This window comes from Leptosomus discolor, chromosome 2 (genome assembly GCF_034619465.1).
Source record: "Leptosomus discolor isolate bLepDis1 chromosome 2, bLepDis1.hap2, whole genome shotgun sequence".
NCBI lineage: Eukaryota > Metazoa > Chordata > Aves > Leptosomiformes > Leptosomidae > Leptosomus > Leptosomus discolor.
Genome location: NC_141392.1, coordinates 15,852,943 through 15,880,817, shown reverse-complemented (window position 1 = coordinate 15,880,817; position 27,875 = coordinate 15,852,943). Strand labels below are relative to the sequence as shown.

The 27,875-nt window shown below is 44.7% G+C and overlaps 1 protein-coding gene across 1 annotated transcript; it reads right to left on the bottom strand.

Annotated features, from left to right (window-relative positions):
* Nucleotides 1–10: 10 nt before the first annotated feature.
* MIA3 (MIA SH3 domain ER export factor 3) lies at nt 11–27,836 on the bottom strand. Its single transcript, XM_086461890.1, has 29 exons — nt 27,674–27,836; nt 26,826–26,959; nt 21,477–21,563; nt 17,529–20,478; nt 16,316–16,594; nt 14,673–14,770; nt 13,279–13,410; nt 12,042–12,063; nt 9,836–9,924; nt 9,604–9,681; nt 9,395–9,505; nt 8,458–8,529; nt 8,146–8,250; nt 7,197–7,319; nt 6,959–7,082; nt 6,063–6,118; nt 5,891–5,981; nt 5,619–5,757; nt 3,820–3,921; nt 3,672–3,732; nt 3,516–3,551; nt 3,357–3,424; nt 2,969–3,066; nt 2,723–2,854; nt 2,445–2,513; nt 2,247–2,320; nt 2,031–2,102; nt 1,258–1,414; nt 11–909 (listed from the first exon to the last, which is right to left on the bottom strand). The coding sequence occupies exons 1-29, from the start codon at nt 27,834–27,836 to the stop codon at nt 581–583; spliced, it is 6,051 nt and encodes a 2,016-aa protein (XP_086318016.1). The 3' UTR covers nt 11–580.
* Nucleotides 27,837–27,875: the final 39 nt, after the last annotated feature.

Sequence of the window (27,875 nt, the reverse complement as noted above, 5' to 3'; positions counted from 1 at the left end):
AAACAAAGCCTTCAGGGTTTAGCAAAAGGAATTTTGCTTTTTATTATCACTTTCCTTTGAATACAGTGTCATTTGTGCTTCTGATCTCTGACCAGACACCTTTTTTTTAAAAAAAACAAACAAACAAACCAACAAAACAAAAAACACCACCTCACAGTCCTCATGTAAACCCCTGGCCTACAATAACTGCAGCTGAATGATGTGATGGAGAAGGCAGGTAGGATAGCATTTTACTTAAAAATTATTTCCACAGGAAATGATTTGATTTACATTTTTCACGAAATTAGTTCATTCACCAACTGGTTACAGAGGCTACATTTAATTAAAACTAGCCACACAGGTACTTCCTTTCTATTGCACGTTTAGAGAAGGTTCAAGTCCATCACAAAAAGGTTCTTGCAGCCCAAGAGGATGGATGAGTTTAAGGTGATCATAAATGCACATAAGATGTCTGTAGCAATTGGATAAAAATTAATCCCGCAAAAGCTGAAATATACTGAAATGAGACAAACTGCTTCCAAGGGCCATCTCCTAGATGCGCCGGAGTCCATTCCACCGAGCTGCTGACTGGAGGCTGCGGTCAGGGTTTCTGCACTGGAGGCTGTGTGTGGTCCTTGGAGCCCGGCGGTGGCAGCGGTGGCCCCCCGGGGTAGTCCCTCGGGCCCGACGGAGGCAAGTCTCTGTTAGGAGAAGGTGTATAGTCCCTTGAACCGGGTGGGGGGAGCCGGGGGCCTGGCGGGTAATCTCTTGGGCCAGGAGGACCTAGGGGCCGGAAAGGAGGGTGCCCACGTCCATAGCCCCTGGGGTCTGGAGGAGGCGGCAGTGGGCCAGGAGGCAGATCCCTCATTCCTAAGGGTGGGCCAGGTAAGAAATCTCTTGCAGCTGGAGGTGGCAAGGGAGCACCACGAACTGGAAGGAAAGGAAAACATGGAGTTAAACGAAACCTTGCTTTAACCTGAACGGTGAAGCTCCTGCCTTGTCCTTCATTTCTTCATTTTTCTGGAGCAGCTCTGGGGTCAGTCACTGTCACGTGCAGACTTCAGAGGCCATGAATTACAGTCTAGTGACTTGCAGCTGCTGGTTTCCATTTTAGACTAAAAGAGGAAAAACCACCTCCATAATACCTTGGCACTAAGGAGGCTTGAAAAAACCGCCCTGTGGGAGCCCACCGAGCAGGGCAGACCTCAGCTCTGCAGCAGGCTCCCGCGAGGCACGGCAGGGAAAGCCCAGTTTCAGCACACGGCAACGCAACTGTACCTAGGGGCATAGGAAGAGGTCGAGGCCCAAAGTGCCCACGGAGAGGTGCCGGCGGCGGTCCGTAGCGAACAGGCGGTGGAGGCGGAGGTCCCATCACGGGGGAGGTCATGATCGGTGTCCCGGGGAAAGAAGGTGGGCCTTTGGGACTAGCATTAGCCTGTGCAAGATTAGGTTTTACTTCAGTGTGTTATCTCTGCTTCAGAGTAGTACTGGCACGGCCGAACACCACCACCACTCCCAAAGGCCAAGAGGTGGAAGAGAGGAAAACCCCAGAACGCATTAACCAAGCAGGAAATGGGGAAAAAGTTACTGCACCATCATTGTCCCTTCACCCAGACACTGCCTGCGCTACCCAGCAGCGAGTGCTCACTGTACCTTCTCAGACAATGGATTTTTCTTTGGCTAAGGGTGCACTAAAGAAAAGTTCAACCCCTTTTGAAGTATCCTCAGTGGACACCCCCTTGGCAAAGGGCCTGGCACCTGGAACCACATATGGAGCAGTGCTTCAGTACCACAGGGACGTCAGCTGCTTAGGGTTAGTGGCGTAGGCACTGCAAAGTGTTTGTCTGCAGCCCTTAACAGCAAAGGTCTCATTTCCTCAATTCCATAAAAACCAGACAGCAACTGTTCATCGTTAGAGAAACCTTTTGAGACAGGGGTACAAGCCCTTGGTTAGTGTTGCAGAGCAGTTCGTTACGTAGCAGTTCAGAACACCAAGCCTGTTATTCCTCTCCAAAGCCGAGTACCACCACATTCAGCCTCTGAATACTCACTGTAGCTGGTTCAATAGATGAAGGTGACTCAGTAGTTACACAGGGGGCTTCAGATTCTTTGGGAGAGGGTTGCTTTTTTTTTTTTTGGACAGCAAATAAGGATAATGGCAGGGTATAGACAAGACAGAACATGATACAGTTAAAGGTGCAGCAGGAAGTACAGGGCATCACATATTAGCAACGCTTCCCAAAGGTCGGGGTGTTTCAGCTTACCACTCCATCCATTGCTGTGGAAGGGGAGGAGGTTCTTGGCCCACTACTCATCAGGGATGCTACAGCAGGCCCAAGATCTGTAAAGAGAGCCACGAACACGTCTTACCACACGTCGGGGGGGGAACGTGGGTTTTAAATTACAGCTCTGAAGTGAAAGACAAACTGTGTAAGTTGCAGTTAGTTGCAGGCCCCGTAACTTACCAGGAACAGACATCCTTCCAGGTAACTCTGGGGGCCTTCGTGGAACAGGGGGGCCATCTACCACTGAACCTGAAGGGAAACAAGAACCCCAGAGATCCTAATCAACATGTGCCTGAGCTATTTCTATTTAAAACCTAAGACAACCACCCACTCATCTGTGTATTAATAAAGCAGGTACCAATACTTAACACTATCCCTAGAACGAAGATCAGACCTTAGTGCCCTCAGGTTTGCAGCGCAAGAGACCGTTACCACCAAAGGGAAGCCTCACTGCTTACCAAATTCACCTCTTGAGCCTTCCCTTCGAGGAGCAGAAAGGGGCCGAGGAGGAACGTCTATCATCTGTGTGGGCGATGGATTTCCTCCGCTCACAGGCGATGGCCCAAAAGAGCCATCTCTGCTTAAGGGCCCTACACCAAAGAAGAAAAACCTCTGATTTACTTTTCTACAACTTATCACAGCCTCATTTTCTTAGGACATACTGACTCAAAGACCAAAGTCTTGGGAGAAACAGCAGCATTTACCTCGTCGTGGCGGGATTTGGCGATCAGGTCTGCCTGGAGTTGGCTTTACAATTAATGGTCTTTGAACCATGACGATTTTTTGGTTTACTTCTATTAATCTAATTTTAAAAAATAAAGGGTTTTTTATTATTCAAATAATACCTGTGAGTTATATTTACCATAAAGTAACAAAGCACACTGCCTTGTAAAATGTTGCAGCTTTCACCAAGAAATCTTATTTTTACCCTCAAACCAGTTTAAGGGTAGTTTAACATTCGCAACTCAAACATGCCCTGCACACCCTGAGCAAGTGAGTGAAGGGAGCACCTCGCAGTTTTTGAGCTCCTTCTTTCCCAAGCCACATGCAGCACGTTTAAAGAGCGACAGAAACAGGCCGTGCTGTTCTTACTTTTGTCTCAGGTTGGCTGCTTCTCTTTTTTCTTCAGCCAGGGCTCTCTCAGCAGAGCGGGCAATAAGCTGTTAGGGAAAGTTTTGCCAACTGCATTAACTGCACCAACCTGAGGTCAAATACAAACTGTTTGCATCAGAAAAGGCAGAACATTCTTACCCAATTGTCATGTGCCTTTTTCTCATGAGCAGCAATCTGAGAAGAAAAGCAGCGCTTTAGTTTATTTTGTCCAACGACTAGTACTTCTGATAACTCATTACAGAGCATTGGAATGATGCAGTAAGTGACATAATAACCAGCAAGCAAGAAGTTTACCTGGTTTTTGTAAGATCTCTCTGTTTTTTGCAATTCTTCTTCCATATCTTGGATCCTTTGCCTGCATGAAAGGAAAAAAGAGGTTTAAATGAATTTGCTTCAATAGTTGAAAGAATGGGAAAGAAGAGTCTTCAGAAACTGAAGTTACTTGTAAACTTTCACTTCCTCGATGGCCAGCACGGCTTTCTCGTCTGCAGCAGACAGTTTCTGCTCCTTCTCCTGACGCTCATACTCTTCCTGTGTTAGTTTTCTGCATACAAAAAAAAAAAAAGAAAAAGCACCATCTATTCCACCGTCCTACCTCTGCTACAACTCAGAAATCAAGGCATACCCCTGCTACCAACAGTGATATCGGAAGCTGTAACAATGCATGAGAACATAACAGAGAATAAAGAAATTTAAAAAAAAAAAAGAAAAGAGAGAGACAGAAATGCTGTCTTTGAAACCAACCGACAAACCCCTCGTGTATGAAACCTGAAAATGAAGGATGTGGAGTTGACTGGAAAGTTCTGTCAGCATCTAAAGTTTTGTCAGGGTCTAACAACCACAGGCAGTTCATCTCTTCAGATCCTGCCAGTTACTTCCCAACCCTGCAGACAGTGATCCCACTTTACAGAGGGACACACAGGGAGACACGCAGAACTGACATCGAACCAAGGGAAATTAAGAAATTAACATGTAATGACAAAGGGGGAATTTAAGGCCCAGGTGATGAACACATTCAATAATAACAAACCATGTGGAAAGAGCTTTCTTCTCCGTGTTCTCCACACCAATTTATTATATGACCCATTTCCGAGGTCTTTTTATCACCTCATGGTTCTCTAAATTTTTCATTTTTGACGTTTTTTCTGGAAGTGTTTAAGAGGTCCATAACATGTTCCTAACTTACAAGAGCTATCCCAGAAAACTGCAACCATTAAACTAGTAGTAACTTAACTATTGCTAATAGCCAGTTCAACATTATCCACTTTGGCTACATGTGGAAACAGTTTTCCAGATCAAAAAATGCAGGAAGACCTTCATGCTAATCAAGAAGTAGTAACAGGCAGCCCAACTTCCTACAAGTTTTGGAAGGAACAGAAATCCCCCAGAGAGGTCAAAAGGAAGTTTTCCTTGAAAGGTGGGCCGCCCTTCACCTCTCCATTACGCGCTTACTACACCTGGACCCTAAATTTGTGAGGTCAGGCAGTTTCACTACTGAGGTGCTGCAGAGCCTCAATTCTGTAGCTTGTTCCAGCCCTGGGCTTCCCCCAGCCTACACACCTGAACTGCAGAACTTTCAGTTGCTTCTCCACCACAGTTTCAGCTTGCCTCTGCAATTTAGCTGAAAACGTCCCTGAATCTTATCTCAAATTTTCGCCACAAAACAGAGATGGTATTACAGTAAGTAAAGAAGTGAATGAGGATTGAACACAGATACACAACTAGTTCTTCACTGCCAGCAATTCATTCATCTCAGCTGCCACTAGGAACCCAGCCTTCATTTAGCCCTTTGAGAATGCGAAAAGCCCACGAGGCTAAAATATTAAGTTTCTATATCATGAGAATTAGACTCACTGAACTGAGGTCAGAGTAACTGAAGCAAATCTTAACAGCTACTACATTCTACCCGACATTTCTGGACAACGTGACAGAGCAACCACAGAATTTGCAGATCCATCACCCATCTCCCCTCTCCCAAAGTTCTTTGTTGGTTGGTTTTTGGGTTGGTTTCTTTTTTAATAGTAGAAGGCAATATTGTGTGTGCACAGCGACAGGCTTTTTAGAATCTCTGGAATGGTGGAAAAAGTACAAAGGGTGACTAGCTTCAGCCATACTGAAACAGCAGTCACCATCTTTCATCCCAAGTACAACGTCAGGTTATTTGATCCTTCTGAGCAAAGAGCACGCGGATAGCGCTACGATATAATGTGCTCTGTAGCGGGAGAGCAGCGAAAGGCTTACTTCTGGAGTGCCATCTCCTTCTGCTGGTAAAGTTCACCCAGAATCTCCACTTTCTGCTGCAGTGTTTTGCATTCATTTTCTAGTCGAGCTTTGGCTGACTGGAGCGAACAGGAATCATGTTCTAACTTTTTTATTTGCTCTGTTGGAGAAGCAAAGGTAGGTGAGGAAGTTGAAGGAAGTTGCAATAAGAACTGTTAAGCCACTTAAATGCTCTGTTTCTTTTTAAACCACAAACAGCATTTCATCCTAAGCAGTTCTTTTGCTAAGCCTACCTTCCAGCTCATGTCTTGCTGTTACTTCATCGCTCAGTTTTGATTGCAGAAGATTTCTGTCTTCTTCAACTATGGATAACATAGTTTTTACCTGAAAAGAGGAGCAGAAAGTTTATGATCTTAGGCATAGCAGTAATGTGACTGCATTTATTAGATATCTTGTGCAACCTACCCTGGAGACATCCATCATCTGCTTAATCTGAGTCTTCATCTTCTCACTCTCATTATCTAGAAGAGAAAAATAGGTTTTGTTTTCACTGTTTCTTAACCCAAATTCCCTGAACTCTACAGCTGTTAAAAATAACACTCCCCACACTCTAATCTGGGAAAGGTCTCCTTTGATGGTAAAAAAAAAAAAAAAAAAAGAAATAGAAGAGGGGGAGGTGGGGAACAGAGCACAATAGCAATTCCATGACCAGCACAACAAAACTATTAAATTTATTCCAAAAGACATTCAGAAGATTCCTCCTCCTCACTTATTCTAGCCACCACTCTAATATTAATGTGAATGCAGTACCTGTTACTGGACATAGTGTCTGAAAAAATCAAGAAGTGGGAATTTACCACTTCCCAGGAAGAAGGGGAAAAAAAAAAAAAAAATAGGTCTTCAAAACCAGAGATGTAGCAAACATATGTGCAAGATCAGGAATGACAAACTGCCTGATCAGTCTTGAAAACATTTGTTTTGGACTTTCAGGTTTAAAAGATGTGATTACCTAATCCGGAGGTAAGCACAATACTCATTAAAAACTCATTAAAGATAAATGCAGCATAACAACAAAGCTGAGATTCTCAGCTTTCAGAAAGTTCTTAATTACCAGCCTTTATAAGCAACCTTTAAAACTGTGTCATTACACCTAGGATACACCGAAAAGGTAATCTAAAGGCAATTCTTGGCATTTTCAATCGTTTCTCCCTTCAGATAGGAGATATTTTGCGTTTCAGGATTAAAGCTGGCAGTCTCCTAACCCACAGGCAGCTACATGCACGGACTGCCCCCGTTCCCCAGAGGACAGGACACGAACACACCACCGCACACCCTGCGGCCCGCAGGCAGGAGCACGGTACCTGGCAACTCTCCATTGGCCAGGTCGTCCCCTGTGCTCCACTCCCGCCCTTCGCCATCCTTCTTGGCCTCAGACGCCGAATCCATGTCGAGCTGCTTCAGCTGCATAATGCAGTTAGTTAAAACCTAGTAATGAAATCAAGAGGTTCACTGAAGAAGAATCATTCCGCATTTTGTAAAGTATTCCAAAGTATTGTGTGATGTGTAACGTTTAAAGCAAGCTTGTTATGAAGAACCTACTTCAATTTCATTTTCCTTGTAGGCAAGTGCTTCTTCTATGTCCTTCTGCGATTTCTGATACAGCTTGATCTGCTCGCTGAGCTCAGTGTGCCTCTCACTCCAACCTTCAGCTTCTTTTAGCAGCTGTATGAAGCACCAAGGCGAGATGATTACTTGTTTTGATTTTAGTACAGGGTGTATGCAATTAAAGTCTGTTTTACTGCCGGCTCTGGTGATAACTGATCACCACAGGTCACAGATAAAGGGTAAACTTCACAGTTATCACACTGATCACTAGCCCATTGGTAGAACTGGATGCTGGGAATCTTTCTGCAGTTCATATTATTAGGTGATTTCACAAATCAGACATTTTCTCAGCTAATACCCCAACATCAGAACCAAACTGCTCACACACTTCAAAATATAAGGAATTAATTGCAGTCCAGAGGTCATCAAACCACATTCCTCAAAAGGCCATCTACCTCATATAGGGAGAAAGAAAGCAGATAGATATTTACAATTCTTGTAGAAGAACTGTCATAACATTTCAGGGCTAAAGGTCCTCCCCATTTAGCTTAGCTTCAGAATTGCTTTTTGGCAATTCTTTACCACGACATCCTTCAGTCCTGATCCCAAGTCTTCCAAGCAATCTCCCAAGCACACAGTGACCACCACATCAGCACAGACTCCCTGTGAAGGTGCTGACAAAAACTGAATGACTGGAACTGGCAAAGACTTCATACTGAAGACATGTGGCTCACCTGCACAAAAAGCCTGTGCAGGCAGACGCAAGGGCTTCAAATTTTATCTGATAAGGGCTTTAAATTTTATCTGATAACATGAAACGTGGAATTCTGACATGTTACGAAAACGGAAAGACCCTGAAGTTATACTCAAGAAAACTGGGGATAAAGCCCCAATATTTCATTCAAAAGAGAGAGAAAAGTTGCCTGGCCTGGGCATAACTTACTTGTTCCTTGCTTTTTTTCAGCCTAGCATTCTCTTCCTGCACATGATGAAGCTCAGATTTCACCTTTTCTTCACTTAGTTTAGCTTCATTAAGGGCTATCTGCACCTACATAGGAAACAAAAGGGTCAAAAAGACAAAGTCAAACTGTAATAGAGCAAGAGCTACATATTACTGGTGAAATGGAAAAGAAAAAGGTATATATGCACAAACAACCTGGAATCTACCAAGCTAGCATTTTCTAGTACAGCCTAGGTATGAATTTTCCTGGTATAAGAACTTGTGGCTGTTGAGAGGGTGCAGATAATGCATTACCTCTGAAAGCTCTATGGAATGCACACTGATAGCCTCTTCAAGTTTCTCCAAGGACTTCTGGGTTTCAGAGATCTATATAAGAAAAAGACAAGCAGTGACTTTGTATTAGCCCGAGTAATTATTCTGCCTGTGCAATCTGGAAGCGTAAAAGGAAAGTCAAAATACCAACAAATTTCCATTTAAAGCAGCTTAGACTAGCAGCACCATTGCACTGCCTTATCAGCACAGTAAGGAATAGAAACGTACAGCACATTACAACCAACTTCCTTCCCTCTGTGACTCTGCCTGTTTGTGGCTGGGAAAGTTCCCTGTACACCGTCACAGTCTGGAACCAAAGTAACACGTGCTGCTGTCATTAGCAGCAACCTTTGACCAAAACAAGACCAAAGAACCTCTTGGAGCTTACCACTACTACAGGAAGTCAGGCTTTAAAAAGAAGAAACAAAGAAGGAAAAAGAAAACAAATACCTCTGGACAACAAGAATAAGGGGCAGCTTAGAGATCTTCAGACCTACCATAGAACTAGATGTTTCCTCCAAGTACAAGAAAACTTAACTTACAACCTGAAACCTTCAGCTCATACTGTAAAGGAACTTCCTGGCTCCACCTAGGAAGTATTAGACTAGCCCGTGACCTGAATACAACGGATTGTGTGTGAAAGCGCATAAGCACACTAGTCCTTCAAGATCTTACTACAAAAAAAAAAAACCAACCCAACCCAAACAAACCCCAACAAAATCCCAAAAATACACACCACAAAACCAAACAATCAACAGATTCTTCCCCTTGAGCTTGGGACCAACCCAAAATTTCATTTTAGTTCTCTTTTTGAGGTGGTTCATCTTGTTTGCTGTACCTCTATCTATTTATCCACCAGGTTGTGACCAGCTTTTAGGGCACATTAAGGACGATAGAAGACAAGTGTGACTGCTCTTACCTTGTTCTGTTTCTTCTCATTCTTTTTTCTCTCCGTTTCAAGCATTGTGTGCAGGTTTTTTACTTTGTCATCCAGCTGACGATTTGCTGCTTCCAGTTCTTTGACAGTGTCCTAAAAAAAAACCAAACAAACAAACAACAGACCAACTAAAGCAAGTTATTTTAGTGATATTTTTGCTTTCAGTATGGAGATAGTTAACTGTTTCTTACTTTAAGCCCTGCAGTTTCATCAGAGAGAATGTCTTTTTGTTCTTGGGCCACCTTCACAGATTCCTTTGCTTCCTTTATCTAAGCACAGAAACAACCACACAGAACTGAGGAGATTGTCAACACAATATTCAGTAAGAACAGAAAATTAGGATGTATTAGCTGTTGCGTTGACTGTGACATTAAACAAATAACAGAAAATTAGGAAGTGAAGGACAAAAACCTAGAACAATACCTTTTGATCATATTCTGATATCTTTTCTAAGATTTCTGTTTTTTCTTGCAGAAGGTTTTTAATCTTTTCAGCAAGTTGCTTTTCAGTCACTAGGAAGAAAAAAAAACAACCTTACAGTTACTGTACTTCATATCCTGGGGGGCGTGTGTGTGTGAATTCAGAGCTATCATTACTACTGCTTTAGGGAACACTTTCAAGTAAGGGCTAAAGCATAAATCAATTCCTCAGCAGTCAGCCCTTTCTGCAGGAGTCTAAGCATCTCCAGCTTTCACTTCAAGATAGGACTGAAAACAAGACAGCAAAGCACCGAACACCGACACAGAGCACAGAGCTCTCGCATCCATTTCACAGAAGCTGGTCACAGAACGCACAGCGGAGCAGAGTAAGGTGCTGGCTACACGCAGATGAGGTACATGCAAGGGAAGAACTGGCAGCGAGGATGTCAGAGCCGTCTCAGACTGCTGCTGTGACACCCAGGGAGATGCAATACCTTCCCTAACAACCACCTCCTTCTCCTATATTGAAACCAAATGTTTGGTCAGCAAAGAAAAGTGGCTGAAAGCTCTGAAAGACCTACTGGGAACAGAAAAAGAGACTCTCTGCTCACAGACAGCAGCAGTAAGCCTCAGGAACTGCCCCGCTTTCAACAGACCTCAAAAGGCCTGTGCCTGAGTAACAGTTCTTCAGGCATGCATCTGTTTCTGAAGCTAAACGAGTCACCAACCAGCCCTTAGGATTCAATGAAAATCGTTAACATACTTAAATTATTTTATTGCAAATTAAAGAACATCCAGTCGTCATTCTTTTTCAAGTCCTAAACCACCCCGTATTTGAACCCCCAAGCCCCATTTGCCTCCCAGCAAATCCTGCAGCACAAACAGGAAGCACTGGTTGTCCCAACCGCATCCCACAGGCTGCAGCGGCAACTGCTACTCCTCCTTCCCCACCCACGAGGGCTTCTGGGCCACAGGGTCCCCGGCCCTTCCTGCTCTGGGGAGAGGAGAGCCAACGAGCGACTGCTGAGGTACACGATAGCCCAGCAGCAGTTTAAGGGGGGCAGGAATCCCTGCATTAGCTTGGTCTCCCAATTCAACTACTGTCACGAAGGGCAGTAACAGATTTTATCTTTGGGACCCAAAAAGCAATCTGTCTTCTAAAGCATTTTGTCACTGTTAATATTCCTCTATTTTGGATAAAGACTTCAATAACAACATGACCTTTATCATGTTTGAAGAATATCTACTTGTTCTTAGCTTTAGCAGTTTCTATACAGTATTGTATAGAATATATATTGGGGGGGATATTGGGGGGGGGGCGGACTAGACTTACATTCCTCATTTTTTTAGGGTGGGTTGCTAAGTAATTTCTACACCACCAATACCAACGTTTTTCTCCCTCCAATAACAATAATTGGTTTTGCAGTATAGAAATCACCTTACAGATCTAAGATGGATTTTTTCAGCTCATCAATTCTGCATTAGTTGTATAGAAGGAAGCCGCAGTACAGCTACAATGGAACTAAAGAGGAATGAGTGGTACGTAGTATGGTTTGTGAAGAACGAGGCAGAGTTCACGTGAAGACAATTCTTTCATAGTTTTGTTTTATATTCCATTATGAATTTCAGCAACCAACCTACTTTGAACTCTGTTTCTTTTCCATTCAGTACACTTTACTTTTACATACTTGAAGCCAGAGAAACAGTCTTGTAAAAAGCCACATGCTCGCCACAGGAATATCTGCCTACTTCGGTCTACACGTAGAAGGTCTCTTTGCAACAGCACTGCAGTCAGTTGCAGGCTCCCCTCAACCCAAAAAGGCAAGAGGAACTAGCTACCGCCTTCTGTGAGAAGCAACAAGCAAAAGCAGATCTCCTGCCAGTCAGAAAACCAAAACAAACTCTGTCCCACTACCACCACACCAACAAACCAACAGCTCACACTGACGTTGAACAAGGTAGAGCTTTTCCTTGCCCTTTACTTCGCAGGTGCAAGCTGCATTGTTTCTCCTAACCAAAGCATTATCAAAAGCAAAACAGAAAGCCTCAGAGTCAAGTAAGTATCATCTACTGGCCTAACTTACACCGTAACCTCAGACTTAGCATTCTCCTTGAAAGGAAGTGGAGATGAATGCTTGGTCCTCTGAAACAATCTTCAAAACTTTTACGTGCCTAAGCATCAAGTACACTGAAAACACAGAGAAACTTACCTTGATATATTCTACTCTTCACCTACAGAAGACAAAACAAAAAAGAATTAGCCATAAGAAGAGGTGAGAAATTTTAATTAATTTTCCCTATAGAAAAAAGTCACCACTTACATGCAGATTAAAAAAGCATATGGAAAACACATCCATCACTGCCAACGAGAGTGTTGAATAACACTACAAACAAGCTTAGGCTGTTTTCTAATAAAAGCTCCTAGGCTGATGCCCTGTCCTAGAGCCTTAGCACACGTCTGTTTACCCGGTCACCAACAGGGTGGCAGGAACTGCCCACGTGCAATTTGCAACAAACAAAACGAAACTGTTTGGCGTCCAACAGCCGTCCTGAACTTGCAAACACAAAACCCACTTGCATCCAGTTCTGACCCTTTCAAAGCAATGTATGTTTACATGACAGTTGCTCATTTTGAAATTAACACCATTAAAGAAGAATTTCAGCAGCTTTCTTTTTTTTTTGCTGTTTTATTAACACATTAAACATTTGAAACAGCCCTAGTGTATTCAATATCAAAACTAAGCATGGGAAAACCTACCAATATTGTTACAGATAATATTCAGTTTTAATTCATTCTTGTCAAGCATATCATCACTGAACTGGACAGCTGTAAAACAAACTGCCCTACTTGATTTTCATCTACCAGTTCCCAAGGAGATGCACTGCTATACTTGAGAGCCAGTGACGGCATTTTTCTTGCCTAGAAAATTATCCATGTAGGAAAGAGAAGGACAAAGGCAGCACGAGGAGAAAAGTGGAAAAGGGGCTCTCCAGTGAGGATTAAGATCAGGTTTTTAGGTTTCTAAACACAGTGCCTGCAAGCAGCTGGACAATATGAAGGGGGCAGGATTAACTGCTTGTTTTGGAGAAAGTCAGCAACAGGCTCAAGCATGTTGGAAGGCTCCTCATTTCAAAGATACACGGACCTTTTCCTTGGCCTTCTTCATTTACATCATACTCCCCTATTTTGCTTTCAAAACTCCCTCTTACTAAGAAACTTTCAATTAATAGCTTAAAGGGAACACTTCTTAGCTTGAATAAAATTGCAACCTACTTTGCCTAGTAGGCCCAGCATTTAGTTCACATTAATGCTCTAAACAGAAAAAGTGAAAATGCAAAAAGACTACCTATTGCTTTGACCCTGGGAATGCTGAAACAGTTTAACCATACAAAAGACTGCTCTGTAAGTGAAATATCAGCAGGCTTGCAAGCATGAAGTATACTCACTGAAAGGCAGGTTCTCCAGAAAATTATAGCAAGCGTGGCAATTCCCACTAAGGCAGTGATAATAACAGGCTCCCATGGAAGTCCATGGAAATCAGGCCCAGGACGAATTTCCTCAGGCAGAGCAGCAACCAACTGAAAACCGACAGTATTGACAACTATGAATAGGTTTTCTTTAAACACTCAGGCAAAATGTGCAGTCTGCCAAATGCTTTTATTCCTCTCATAAAACCAGAGAACCATCTAGAGCTTTCTTGCAGTTTTGCTGTAAACCGAAAACCGAAAATGAAGAAAACCACAAAGCGGCCTGACACTTGCATTTCAACTCAAAAGCCCGAGAAATTGGAAGACACCTGACAGAAACAATCTGCTGGCAAAGAACAGCTACACCAAAATAAGCCGATACACCTGTTTTGCGTTACACAGCACCAGCAGTTACTTGATCCGTTTCCAAATAACGCTTTAAGGATGGAAAAATATAGAAAAGGAGCAGCTTTACAGCCAGATGTTCATAACAATCCAGCGAGAGCAGCTCAGATCTGTTCCCCACTGTCACTCGGGTCACAGGGTCCTATGTCATGTGTCTCGTCATAGGACACCCTGAAGGCCAGAGAGCACCGACAGCCTGAAAAAGGTGCGAACACCTGGTACAGTTTGCAGGGCTGATACAGACATGGCGCTCGGCAAATAACCCGTACCAGCCACGCAGAAACCGCCGCCTTCTCCCCGGCCGCCACGGACAGAAGCGTGACATTACAGGAGGGCGCGCACAGCCCCCGCCGCAAAGCCCAGCCTCGGGGCGAGCCGGTGCCTTCGCAGGCACCCGGGTGCGGCGAGAGGCCGGGCAGCGATCCCTGCCCGCTGCTGCTGCTGCCGCCGCCGCCGCCAGCAGACGCCCCCGCTCCCGCGGGATTGCCCCACCGGGCGGGGGGCGGCGGCGGGGGGAAAACAGCCCCTTCACGAAGGGAGCGGGGCGGGCGTCCCGCAGGGGCGACCCCCTCGGGGGCGCGCAGCGGCATCCGCCCCAGCCCGTCTCCCCCGGGGAGCGGAGCGGCGGGCAGGGGCTGTCCCTCGCTTGGGGCGCCGCGTCCCCCGGTTCGGGCCGGCGGCGCCGCTCCGCCCTGACACCCCCCGCCCTGACAGCCCCCGCCCCCCGCGCCTCCCGCCTCCCGCCCTCCCCTCGCGCACCTGCAGCAGCCGCCGCGCCGGGGGCTCCGCGAGGCGCGCGCCGCCGCCCGCGGGGTCCATGGCGGCGCGAGGCAACTTCCAGGCACACGTCAGCCCTGAGTGACACACACGCCCCCCACCCGCCGCTCCTCCTTCCCACCGCCCCGCGCGCGCGTCATCTCCGCGCGCCGCCGCCGCCCGCATGCGCGGCCGCCATGTCCGCCACTCACCCGGCGCAGCTGCTGGGCCGCTTCGCCGAGGGCTCCCCGTGAGGCGGCGCCTGCCTCCGCCCCGCGTCCTGCCGGCTGCCCGGCGCCCTGCTCGGCCTCTGCAGGGAGAGGGAGAGAGGCGTTACCTCACGGAGCGGCCGCCGTCGCCAGCAGGGCCTGCTGACAGGGGAGGGCGGCAACGCGGAACCCGCTTTTGCCCCCACCCCCGCGGTTTCCTCGCCGCCTTGGGCAAGGTTTCAGATTACGGCCCCCGGTTCTCCAGGGCACCGAGGAAAGAGGCAAGAAGTCCTTAGGAAGGAGAGCGATATTGCACAGGCTGTTTTAGAAAAGGTACCGCAGAGAGGGGCAGAGGTACAGAAAGTCACTTCGCGGAGCCTGCCTCGGGCCAAGCGCACACAGCCCCTTCAGCAAGTCAGCAGCATCAAAAAAAGAACACACTCTTCCACTCCTAATCAATAAACCTACACCTTCTCATAACTGTACATCACTGTTAGTAAGGCATAAGCTTTAAACCATCTTTACTTCTACCCTGATCTGAAGCCTGCCTTCTCTCCCTCCTCCTGTTGTCATGAATTCAGGTTAACAGATCAAATAACCACTGCCCAGCCTGTTGTGGAACAGCTGTGACCAGCGGTTCTACAAGCATCTGCCCTGTTTCTTCTCAGCACTTCTAGCAGTTCCCATAGAAATTCCTGGCAAACAGCATTTAACTACCATGAAGGAAGGAATGGAAGATGGTCTAAAGTACAACTGAACATCCGACTGCTTAACCACACAAGTAATCCACCAGCCATTTAAAACTTATTAGGTATCCTTGCATTCAACCTAGAGTTTCCCTCAGAGCTTAGAAGCTGCTCAAAAGTGCTTCTCCATGGGGATGGCATGGTACCTCAGTAGCGTACAAAAGCTAAGCAAGATGTGTCTGAATTTTTTTCTAAATGGTCAGTGCAGACGGATTTATTAAGCATAATCAGAAGTGAATGCAGAACAGCAAAGCTGAGCTTAGCACCGAGAACAGACTCAAAGGTAGTTTCATGCCAAAAACAGAGCTGGGGAAGATGATGGTCATAGGATGCTTCCCTGGCATGATGACGAGCCAGCATAGGTCAGCACACTTGCTCCAGAGGGAGAAGGCCCAGCGGAACAGAGTCAAACATTTCTACCCCAACAAACACCTTAGCCAGAAATTATTGAACTGCCTGAGGGAAGCTACATTCCATCTTTCCTGGAAAATAATACAGCCCAGAGTCACGGGTTAAGAGCGAGGAGAGAGAGTGCATGATTCTACAGCCTAATGGTTAGAAACCTGGGCTGATGGTGGGCTTCCAGTGATTTCTGCTCTTTATCCACTACCATCCTGAGACAGTTTGCCAGCCCAAGCACAGAGCTCTGACTGACACTTAGCAGAACTCTTCTCATTCCTATAATGCAAAAAGGCAGTAAAAAACCCGCTCTGCTGAGCTGGGTGCTAGCGAGACAACACTGGCACTAGAGGGACTGTCCCGGATTAGTGAAAGCCATTAGGATTACAGCAACATACAGTGAAAATATTAGTGAAAAATCCTGGCATTTGCCTAGAAACCATTCAACCATGCTCCTCTTTAAGAGCAAAAGAACAAAATAACCCAATTCCAAAAGGTTACCTGCAGCAGTATCTTCCCTGGCACTCTGTCCTGAATCAACTGACCCAAAGGAAGTCTCTTCCAGTAGCGATCCTCTTTCACTATCGTACCATTCTTCGGCTTCCCTATTATCTGAGAAGTTGGCTTCTTCATGCCCAGGTGGAATGTTGACAGCCCTCTCCTTCTCAACAGGCTGTTCCGGCCTCTTATCTTCGAGTTGCTGAAATTCCTGATTGCTCTCATCAATGGCATTTGGGTTTCTGACGGAAAATCTGTCATATTCAGCCTCTTTTGCACCATCTGTGACAGACAGGGAGACATGAATTAAGCACTGAGATAATGTTAATTTCTTACCCACAGCTGTCCCCAGTGAAATACTGCATTTCTTGACACTTTTTAAACACTTCGGCTTGTGTATTGCTTCCAATATATTCTCAATCAACTTACAGTAACATCCAATTAAATGTTGACATGGAATTTATGCAAGGGATCAACCACTGACCTTGCAATGAAACATCACGAGGTGAAACATTTTCATCCTTCGTGACTTTACCAGAAATCACACACTTAACATGTACTACCATAGAAGAGCCTTGCTGAGACAGTATCTTACCACCTTGCACATTACTTAGAAAAACCAGCAAGTTTGTAGCAGACTCTTCTGGTGGTTCTTCCCCTATCAAAAAGATCTACTTGTTCAGTATTTCTACTTACACACTCTTTTATGAATGAGGGCAAAAACATGATGATAGGGATACCTGAGATTTTAGGTGCATGGATTTAGTGCCTGAACTTTGCATTAATCACTGTGTCTCCCATAATTAGGTGTTAGCTAGTTCAGAGAAAAAAAAAAAAAAAAAGACCACTCTAAACCCTCCAGAAAATTCAGCACATGAGTATATGTGAATCCCTATTTCTTGAGAGGAGGAGGTATAAGCGTGACGCGAATGGCTCCTTCTAGCCATATCCACGCACGGATCCCACTTACCTTACGCAGAACCTGGCCCATAAGAACAGACATGCTGATCTCCACATCTTCTCTCAGGATTTGTCCCTGGGCCACCCATCACCATGCCAAAAACATGCATTAAGCAAAATCCCAGCAGATTCCACAGGACCTCTTTCAATTCTGCTCCCTCGCCCTCTTCTTAAAGCTTCTCTGGGTTACATAGTGTTGTCTGGGACAGGGTTTTACTTCCGTTTCGTCTATTTATTAACTGGTTTAGCATCCTACCTTGAATGTGCAGCTGATCGTCTTCCTGTTCTGGAACAGATGCAAGTGGGACACTCTCACTAGCAGATGAATATTTACTCCTTAAAGAATATATTAGTTCTTGAATATCATCCATCAGTGCACTCTCCTCATCATACAAATCCATCTCTTTCACCACCTCCTCTTTATTTTCTGCCACTCTGGAATCCAGAATTTTTCCTACAACATCCATAATGCTCGATTCTGAAAACTCAAGTATCTGGTCCAAAGCTTTTTCTCTATCTTCGTTGTCATGGCTTGCCTTCCGAGCAAGCTCCATCTCTACCTTCATGTCGTGAAACATAGCTTCTATCCTAACCACGTGCTGAAGCCCAAGGTACTTCCGTAGGCGCATTAGACGCTTTTCATCAAGAAAACCTCTCATTATTGTGAGCCGCTTCACAGACTCACTGAAGTCTGTTACAGTGTCATTCGTGGCTGCTGAGCTGTCAGCAGGGCTGGGGAAATGCACAGACTGCTGGTGGTCATTTCTTGTATGCTCTAAATTTTGCCCCTCTCTTGAGCCTTTTTGTGAAAGGCCCTCTGGGAGATGATCTTTCCTTTGGTTAAAGTAATTGTCTTCTGTGTCAGGAGACTGGAAATTATGTTCTTCCACAGCTGATGGTTCCTCAGCTTCAAAAAACTCATCATCATCTTCTACGACATGTTCCATCTCATCCAATTTAGCATCTCCAGTCACTGGTATGTCAACCTCTTTGTTCCCAGTCTCGCCAGCACCTTGCATGCCAAACTTTTTCTCAGCCTCCTTAGGAAATGTGTTTGTTTCCTCTCCCGTTTCATAAGTAGGGCTTGCGGATCCTGAAACAGCTTCACCTAGTACTTCTAATTCAGGGCTTGTACTTTTAGTATTTGGTGTATCACCCTGTACATTTGCAGCCCTTCCTTGCGACAGCTTTGCACTTGCAGCATTCTCGTCTTCCAGTAGCTCTTCCTCTACTTGTTTCAGGCCGGGGTCGTCTTCAGCATCTGGCTCTTCAGATTGCAATTCCGGTCTCAGTGTTCTTTCTTTAGCTAAATTTGTGCCAAGATCTCTGTCTGAATCTGCATCCTCAGTACGAGCAGTTCTTTGCTGAGTAAGATTCTCTGTATCAGTATTCTGTGTAGTGCTTTTTGATTTTTCTTCAGGGGAACTTTTCTTGATGCTTTCTTCAAATACTGTCATCTTACCAAGATTTCTTGAAAACTCTTCTTTCACATCTGCCTCCAAATAGTCAGTCTTATTTTCCCATGGCCTAGGTTGCTTGACAGCTCCTCTATGGCTTGGGTCTTCCTCCCTTGCAGGGGCGTCTTTCATGGTTCCCCTTTTTATTTCAGGTTCTTTGTTAAGAGAGGTGGTTTTTTGATTTTCAGGATCCGTCTCCCCTGTTTGTTCCAAATCTTCTTCATGTCTTAGAAGTTCTTTCTCCAGAGTGGGCACTCCATGCTCCAGTTTCTCTTTCAAGAAGTCAGTATCTCCTAAGTCACTTTCAGATGCATTTTTTACCTCTTCCACTGGTTTGGCTGGAACATCAACAGAAGGCTTGTTCTCAGCTCTTCCTTTCTCCTTTGTTTCTTCCCATAACTTTTTGTGCTTTAAGTCACTTTTCAGGACCTCCTCTTCCAAGGTGTCATCCTCAAACTTTTTCTCATCTTTCTCTATTTGAGCAAATGGCACTCTTTCTGAACTTTTGTTGATATCACCAACAGATGGTTTTAAAGCATCTTGCTTGCTTTTAACAAATGATTTGGACTCCAGATCATCTCCTGGACTAGGCAAAACATGAGGATCAGGCACAGCTGTACTCTTCAGCTCTTCAGTACGAGACTCAGTTCCATCAACCATGAGCTGCTCTTCAAACTGTTCAGTTTGGTTTGCTTTTTCTTTTGAACCCAGATCACCTGTACCTACAAGTTCCTTTCTAAGGAGTTCTTTGGAGAGACCCTCAGGTTGAGTTGTTGCTGGTGCTTCTCTTTTACTAACCAGCATCACCTCATCCTGCTTCTCTTTTGTTTGTTTAGATTCGGACCCATCCACATTTACACTGTCACTCAACTTCTTGCTCTGACTGAAGGCATCATTAAGAATAAATGGATCTGAATCGGGTTCTTCCTCATTGTCTCTTTGGTTATTTAGCTCTGTAGCACCCTTTGCATCTTCATCAGGTTCATGATTTTGTGACTCAAAGTCATCATTTGCATCATCTTCTAGATCCGCTGGGGATGTAATTTCTTCCTCTGTCATAAAAGACAGCAACGGGATTTCTTCAGACTGATCTGCAAAGTCTGGTTCCTCCTCTGCATCATGAGCATCAACACTCAAATCTTCATTAAAATCATCTTCCAGCGATGTAACAAGACGAGTCACTTCATCATCTGACACAACAGCATCAGCAGTTGAGCCAAATTTTGTTTTCAAGTTCACAGAGAGCTCTCTGTTTAAAAGCGTATAGGCATTGACTTCTTCATTCTCTTGGTCAAGTTGACTGGTTTCACCCTGAGGAATACTAGCGTTTTTGGTATTTTCACTTTCTAGCCCTTTTAGTTTCCCATGTAGCATTCCTTTCAAGTGCTCATGTGCAATTTGATCTCCCTGAGTGTTTTCTTTGTGACTATTGACACTGGAGTCTTCCCCAGTGTTTTCAGTTCCTTCTGTAAGAGAACTGTCTGCTTCCTCTGTGATGGCGAGGGCTTCCTCATCTTCTTCTGTGCTTAGCTCAAGATTGCCTGTCTCCAAAGCATCAAGGGATTTTACTGTAGGAACCTGTTCAGTCTCCTCAGCCCTTTCAGTTCCTTCAGCTGGTTTTGTTCCTGGATCACTTGATTCAGCTTCCCCTTCATTTGCTATCGTCTCTTGCAATGACTTCAAAAGCTCATCCACATTATAATTATCAAAATCATCCCTTCCGCCATCAAAGCAAACAAAGTCCGTTTCCTGAAATGAAAAACAGCATGTAGTCACAAACACTATTTTCTTTATTACAGTAATGAGACCAAATCCATTTGGTTGGTTAGAGAGAGATGCAGCAGCAAAGCAAATTATATTAATCGTGCAGAATTAACTCCTGGAGTCCTTAACCAAAACTGTCTTGGAAATCAGTGCAAGTTTTGCCCATGGACTCCGAAAAACCTAAACAAAAAGCTTATGGCTTAACTGTCACAGGCCTCCTACTGGAAGTCAGCAATGGAGTCGAGAGTATCATACTTGACTCTTCACATATATCCTGAATTAAGAACAAGTCCATCACTGAATGCCAGCGAGGAGAAGAAAACAAACGTTGCTAAGCTTGTTTGTCACAATCTCTTTTAGTTGGTCTGTCCTCAAATGACCAAGTCCTCCAAGCAGGAGCTGCCTGTCACACAATTTCTGAGAAACAAATTAAACAGCAGTGCAAGCCACCGAACACAATTTCATAAGGGTCTGAAGCTGCATCCACAAACCGGCCTTCTTCCCCCAACCCTGGAGCAACTCGCTATTAGTGCGTGAAAGCTGCTTACGTCTGTAAGGGTTGAAGGACCAAATCTCGAATCAAAGGGCTAAGCCTACCAGGTTTTGTTTGTTTCTGATAGTACTTCAAAAGTTTGGGAAAAGAAACAATTCTGAATACATTCCAAGCAGCCTACGTGCAAGCCAGCCAGCAGCATTTCTAGGGCTCAATCCAAACAGATTTTGTTAGAAGACAACCAGAATATTCAAGAAAACAAATATCTATGCCCAGATGTTGGGCTGATGCCTACACACCCATCCATGTACACAGCTGCACAAAAGTTCCACCCCCTGACACACAGGCGTCTCTGCACAAATGCAGCTGCTTACTAACAAACGGTAACTAAGCATCACTGACACTCCCATTCTCCTCCTCAGAGATTTTATTGAATGCCGAGGTAAGCAATAGTAAGAAGCCCAATTAAAAAATAACAAATAAGACTTACATCTGTTGGTAATTCTAGCTCCTCATTGGAATAATTATGATTTATTTCAAGTAAATCCTTTGGAAAATATCCAAAATCACTTCCAACCTGCCAGAAAACAAACACAGGCAAACAAAAAGCATTAAGGAAGCTTTTGAAGTCATGGGACTATGTTAAAATCCTAATTACAGACACTAGTAACAAACACATCAAAACTCACTCTCAAGTATTTCTAAATGAAGTTTAACACCGCAAATAAAAGAAAACGATTAGCAATACCTTCTTTGTGCGAGAGTTTTCATTGAGGTTTTATTTCACACCACCCTTGTGAAGTTGCTAAGTTTTACTGCTCGTGTTTTAAAGCCTGACTTCTAACAAATTATTAGGAGAGCTGGGAGTGAAGCCCAGGCATTCTGGCTCATGTGATTCAACTGCTATCGTGCGCCCTCGCTGGCACCACATATGCCTTAGGTATTTTCTAGAGTAGTAAGCAAAAGAGGATCTTTGACTACATCTTATCCACGCACAATATTATAGCCTGAAATACACTCACTTTGTAGCTTAAGGAAAAAAAACAAAACAACTTAATTTTAGGAAAATGCAGAATTATATCCGAGGTAATTATTTTAAAATCTGTGGAAAAGACATTCGCTCTGCATTGTCGCTCTTCAGTGACTAACACAAGCAAAAATCACTTGCAGGTGGCTATTTTCAAGCAAGTCAAGGTGCTAAGCCAAGGCAAACAGTGGAAGACAAGAATCTCTTATCACTCACCAGATAAGATCTACACAATAAGGCTCTCACTTGAGAGTTCTGACAACAGCTGTCAAGAAGCCAATATTAATAGCATGCTATCACTATGCAGATTAGATAATCCAGACACTTGGAGCCTGGTGGACACACCTAGAAAGGTACAGAGTTCCTAGACAACCAAAATATCTGGGGGAAAAGAAAAGCGTTGTTCATTTCCTCAATGTTTTGTTCTAGAGGGAAGATGACAATTGCCAATTTTCTTGAAGAGTTTGTTTGGGAAGATCACTCAGTTAAAGTTCAAATTAAAAAGGAAACCAGTTTTGTCAGAACAACTGGGATATAGAGATACATGTATTGTTACACTGTCACTGAAATAGGTTAACCTGGGCTGAAATTTTCTGTATTTACAATGGCATTAAAAAAAGGCAAAATTGTATCCAGTAAATAATATGTACTCATACTTTTTTTGTTTGTTTTGTTATGCCAGCAAAGTAAACACTGATACATTATAGGGCTTCCTTTAACTATTTCTCATTCAAATCTTACCTTCTGTATTTGGTATCTCTGAAACTAGTCACACATACATAAAAAAATAAATCTACTGCCTCCCCGCCTTTTGTAAGCACATAGAGATACTCTTGTGGAAAAGAGATAACATGTGCAGGTTTATGATTGGGAATTACTGCAAATGGGAAATTAAACTAGACAAGTCAATTCAAAAGCTTGTCCTTGTGCGGTATACTACAGTTTTATTCTAAATTGGGCTGTTTCTCTCTACAAACTTCTATTCCATTTTTAAATTATCTTTCTGAAAACAAAAGCCAAAGCTTCAAAGTAGCCTCCTTACAGACTCATCTCTGTGTCTACCATTATAATTAGGCATCACAATTTGAAACTCATTTAGTGTAATCCAAGCTGCTGACCATACAAGTCCTCTGCAGTGACCCAGTTTGCCACTTACGTGGTTTATGTGCCATATGGGATCTGCATGCCCAAAATTTCATCTGCTCCTCTCCCTACAAGCCCTCTATTGTACGGGGAAAAATGCCTCATTGTGCAAATAAAGGAAACATTCTTCATTCTCTATAGACATGGTAGAGGAAAGGCATTATGAGTGCCAAGTAAATAAGGGAGAAAAAAGTGCATCCTTCATTTCCACTCCCTTCCCAGCTAAAATGGCGTGGGTGGATGAAACATGTAGCTGCGTGTGCAGCATCTCTCCCCACCAGTGCCCACGTGTGACAGCCAGCTACGGAAGATTCACTGACCACCACTGACCAATAAGCCAGACCCTCACAGCACCTACCTCAGTAACAGCAAACAGACAGCTGTGAAAGAAGATGTTCAAATGGTTTTAATCTTAAAGCCCACATCCCTAAAGCACAGGTATCACAGCACCTAAAACTGCAGAACACTGGTCAAAAAGAGTTGATTTGGTCCACCCTTGCTGAACACTGGCGTTAAGAAAACACAGAAACAACAGGAAAAAATTCCCTCATCCTCAGGATCCTGCAGACATACTCTAGTCTTCCCATCTTACCTTATATTTACCCCTCCTCTCTTCCTTTTTATTACCCTATGTATAAGATTTGAAAACAAAACAAAAAATCCCCAAAACAACCACCCGAAAAAGACACATTCTGCAGCTAAGTCCATTTCTTGCAATGGGAGGCCAGAAATAGTTTTCTCAACCTTGAATCAAAGGAATAAAGTTCAGCCATTTGCCATGGGACAGAATAACAATCTTCTGCAGCAAGGATTTAAAGTGTCTTTGCTGAAATGTTTTGCTAAAAAGCAGGGTTTTCTTGGAATTATCTGAAGTAGTTTTGGAGTTCTAGACCCTGCTAAAGATGAGGGCAGAGTGCAGGAGAAATGCTTAGGAGGAAAGTCTGCATAACAACTTGATGGTGTAAACGACGTGAGGCAGATGCTGAAGAGGAGACTGGTTTCAGAGCAGGACACAGCGCACTGAGCAATGGGAGTACCAGGTGTGCTCCACCTTTCAGCTTTGGGAAAAAATCAAGTATTTTCCTGGAACTGACATATTCATGAAATCCATAACATAAAATCACTATTAAATAATGGTCATAGAATATTGTCCAAGCATTTGACTTTGCTTCATTACTGAGGTTTAGACAGCTCTGCTACAACCCGCATGCCGTATAATGTACAGAGTATACTTTATAGCTGGGTCCCAAAATGTTCTCACGTGCAAAATACTCACTGAGCTCAATGGGGGGAGTTCTGCAAGCAATGAGGTATACGAGGCTGGAATCGTAAGATAAAGGATCAGTTTTGTTAAAATACAGCATGTTTGCTGGCACAGGGCAAAAGAACATCAACAATGGCTTGAAAAGGGCAGAGTGAATTAGAAAAGCAAAGGCAAACAAAGCCCAGACCCTACTGCTACAGATTTTTCAACCTTGGTGAAAGGCTCCTTTTATTATCAGATCATCTCCCTTTGGGTCAGAAATACTATTGCACTTCTCACGGCTTCTCACAATCAATTTCAGAACTAGAGTCTGTTTTTACAACTTGTTTGAAGTAAGCCCTGGGCTGCAGTTGTTGAAGCTTCTCATATACCCCTAACCTCTGCCGCCATCTGAAGATCAGAATACTAGTTATCCCTCGATTTCCTAGTTTCTGTTATGCCCCAGTAAATACTTTCCCCTAAAACTTTGGGGAACGGAAAAAGGCAGTAGGGTAGATGCGTGGGATCAAATGATGCACACGAGCACACAAAGTCAGACCACGAGATGCCAAAAGGGCTGTGGCAGAAGGTAGTGTGCCTTCCAGTGGAATTCGTTTGATCGCAGACCTCCCTAGGTAGCCTGGTTTTAATTAGGAAGCAGCAGCCTCCCCCTAGCTCCGCGACTGCACCCAGCAGGCACGGCTGCTCTGCATAAATCAACCAGCCCAGCCAAACCTGGCATAGGAAGTCATGTTGCACGAGGGAGACCCCAGCGCTATCTGCAAGTCAGGGTCAGACATGCCAGTGCCCTCCTCAACATGCAAGGGTAGGTGCCTCCGACCCCGCTGCAGCATTTGCACGCTGGTTGTTGCAGTATTACAGTTAATTGCAGCAGCAGTCAATCAAATCGGGGAAAAAAAGAAATAAAGGTTATAGCCACCAACTGAAAGGAACGATGCTGTCATCGCTGCCCTAAGAAGAACATAGAAAATTGTGTAACACAATTAAAAAATTACAACAAATAAAATGGAGCTTTGCAATTCTTTTAGATCTGCCAGCTTCAGCTTTTACTTGTTAAAGCAAACATCCTTTTAACTTGGAGACACACCTAACTGTTGCATGAGCTTCCTATCGGTGAATAATTAAACTGAGTATTAACTCAGCAATTACCTTAAACCTGCTGTCTGATCTTGCAGCCTGCATTACACCTCGTTAGAAGATGCAAAATTGGCCCCACACTGCTACTCCGCGTCTCAAGAACTGGCAGCCCTGGAAACCTGTACCAGCTAATTAACCAGATTATTTATGGTACAGTACATGTCAGAAGGGAATTACCAGCATGATACAATTATAAACTCTTCTTTAACCACGTGCTGCAGTTTTCTGCTCTCTTCTGTATCATTCTAATTGGATTCAGCTCCTGCTGAGAGCTTGGCTGTCCACACCCAGCCTGAACAGGTTAGAGAAAGTGATACATCCTGCTTTTCACTGAACCACTAGTCCCACAGTCAACACCCAGGGGTGGCTTCAAGCAGCCCAGACCCTGTCACAGGCAATTTTCTATCCCTTGTGGAAGACCAGAGTAAGAAAGGAGGTTAAAGTAAATGATTTGGACGCAAAATGGTATGTAGGGGAAGCATGGGGAGGGGGCAACAGGGACGAGGCCTAAGCAACCTCTGGACTGCCAGTGTTTTCAAGGCAAGTCCACAAAAATTGCATTTCCTCAGGGTATCTCAGCTCTGTTCCAGTCAGACAAATAAGGTGTTTATTGTGAAAGCCAAGAGGAGTTTTCTACGAAATAACCGCACGTGTGGGGACCGTCCTTTCCCACTAACCCTCTCTTGATCGCCCAGAGAAGACAAGGACTCGGACAAGGCCACTACTCTGCAAGTTGCTACAAAGTGTTACTAACGCTGAGACAGATATTTAAAAAATTGAATTAACCTGAATTCTTTCTAGGTTTACTGCTTTTTTTCCCTCTGATTAAAAGGGGAAGACAGCAGCTGAATATTAGGAAGAGAAATGTGATTAAAACATGTACATGGAACAATTTTTAGCAGGATTACACAGAGAGCAGGATGACACCCTGTCAGGGGTAAACACAAACACAGACTTAAGCCTCCCTAGGGGCTCAGCTTCCAGGCAGGCTCACGGGCCGCTGCAACGGGAGGTTTTCAACACAAAAGCAGTTTTCTAGCAGTTTTTAGCATCCATTAGAGTTGCCCGTTTTTCACAGCACTTAATGCCTTAGGTTTGATCAAACCACATCTCATTTCACACTGTCTCAAGACAAAACAGCATTCATTATGTTATGTGGCTCTGCTCAAAAGCCTAAGCGTTCTCCTACGAGGCAAAAGGAAGGAAAAAACATTAGCAACAGACAGGGCCAAGAAGAGCAAGTAGAACAAATGCTTTACAGTACTTACACTTCCAGCCCAAAGCTCGGTTGATTTTCCTATTAGTTTGTAATATACGTACACAGCTTCTCCCTTCTTAAAATTTACAAAGCGACAATCTGGGCCTTTGAAATCCTGCACTGCCTTCCCTCGGCACATTAACACTGTCGAAAGAAAACAAAAAGAAAAGCATTACTTTAATAATAATAAAACAGTTTCATGAAAAAGGTCTTCGCTAACTGGCAGAAAACAAGGCCTCCCCGCACGCACCAGTTTTCTATTTTCCAGATCGGGTCAAGAGAGAAGAACTTAAGTGAAAGTATAACTAAAATAAGAGATTACTTAAAAAAACACAAACAAACAAAGTAAAGCAAGCTCACTGATCAAGACAAGCGTTTGACAAAGCACGAGAGAATTGTATTAGCTACGAAGCTAATTATTAATATTAAATTAGACGGGCTGAAAAATGGCATCTGCGTCCTTCCGAATCATCCCTGAAATTATTCAGCGCACAAACACCACCCAGGGAGCGCGTTTATTACAAGAAGGTTCTGCAGGGGAAGGGGGACACCAAACCCAAGGAGCTGCAGGGATCCCAAAACTTGGTCTAGAAGAGAGGAACGAAGCGCGTCGGCGCCGCGTTTCCATTTCCCTGATTCTCCCTAATTTCCGTGCCAGATCCAAGGGCGGCTTTGGGAAGCGCCCCCGTGAGCCAGGCGACCTTTGCATCTTTCCCCCCCGCGCCCCCGACAACTGCCCGGGGGCAGGGGGCGGCCTCCGGGCCGTGCCGAGAGCCGGGGACCTGGCAGGCGCCTCCCGCCCCCCCTGCCGGGAGTCCCCCCCCCGGGGCCGGGGTCCCCCGCCGCCCCCCCACTCACTGCTGCACTCGGGGTCGGCGCAGCGCTTGCGCTCGGCGAAGCGGCGGCCCAGGTCGGGCCCGGTGGCGGCGGCGGCGGCGCGGAGGAGGAGGGAGGGCGGCGGGGGCAGGAGGAGCAGCAAGGCGAGGAGCAGCCGGGGGTCCGGCGGCGGGGCTGCGGCCATGTTGGCGGGCGCCGGCGGCGGGGAGGGAGCAGACACGTC

Bases quoted from the DNA above. Each gene is read 5' to 3' on its own strand.
- MIA3 (XM_086461890.1), bottom strand. From the start codon at position 27,836: ATGGCCGCAGCCCCGCCGCCGGACCCCCGGCTGCTCCTCGCCTTGCTG. The intron at 3,552-3,671 runs GTAAACTTCTTG...TTTTCTTCTCAG, and splicing joins AGAGATCTTACAAAAACCAG to ATTGCTGCTCATGAGAAAAA. The intron at 2,514-2,722 runs GTAAGCAGTGAG...GTTTCCCTTCAG, and splicing joins AGGCTCAAGAGGTGAATTTG to GTTCAGTGGTAGATGGCCCC.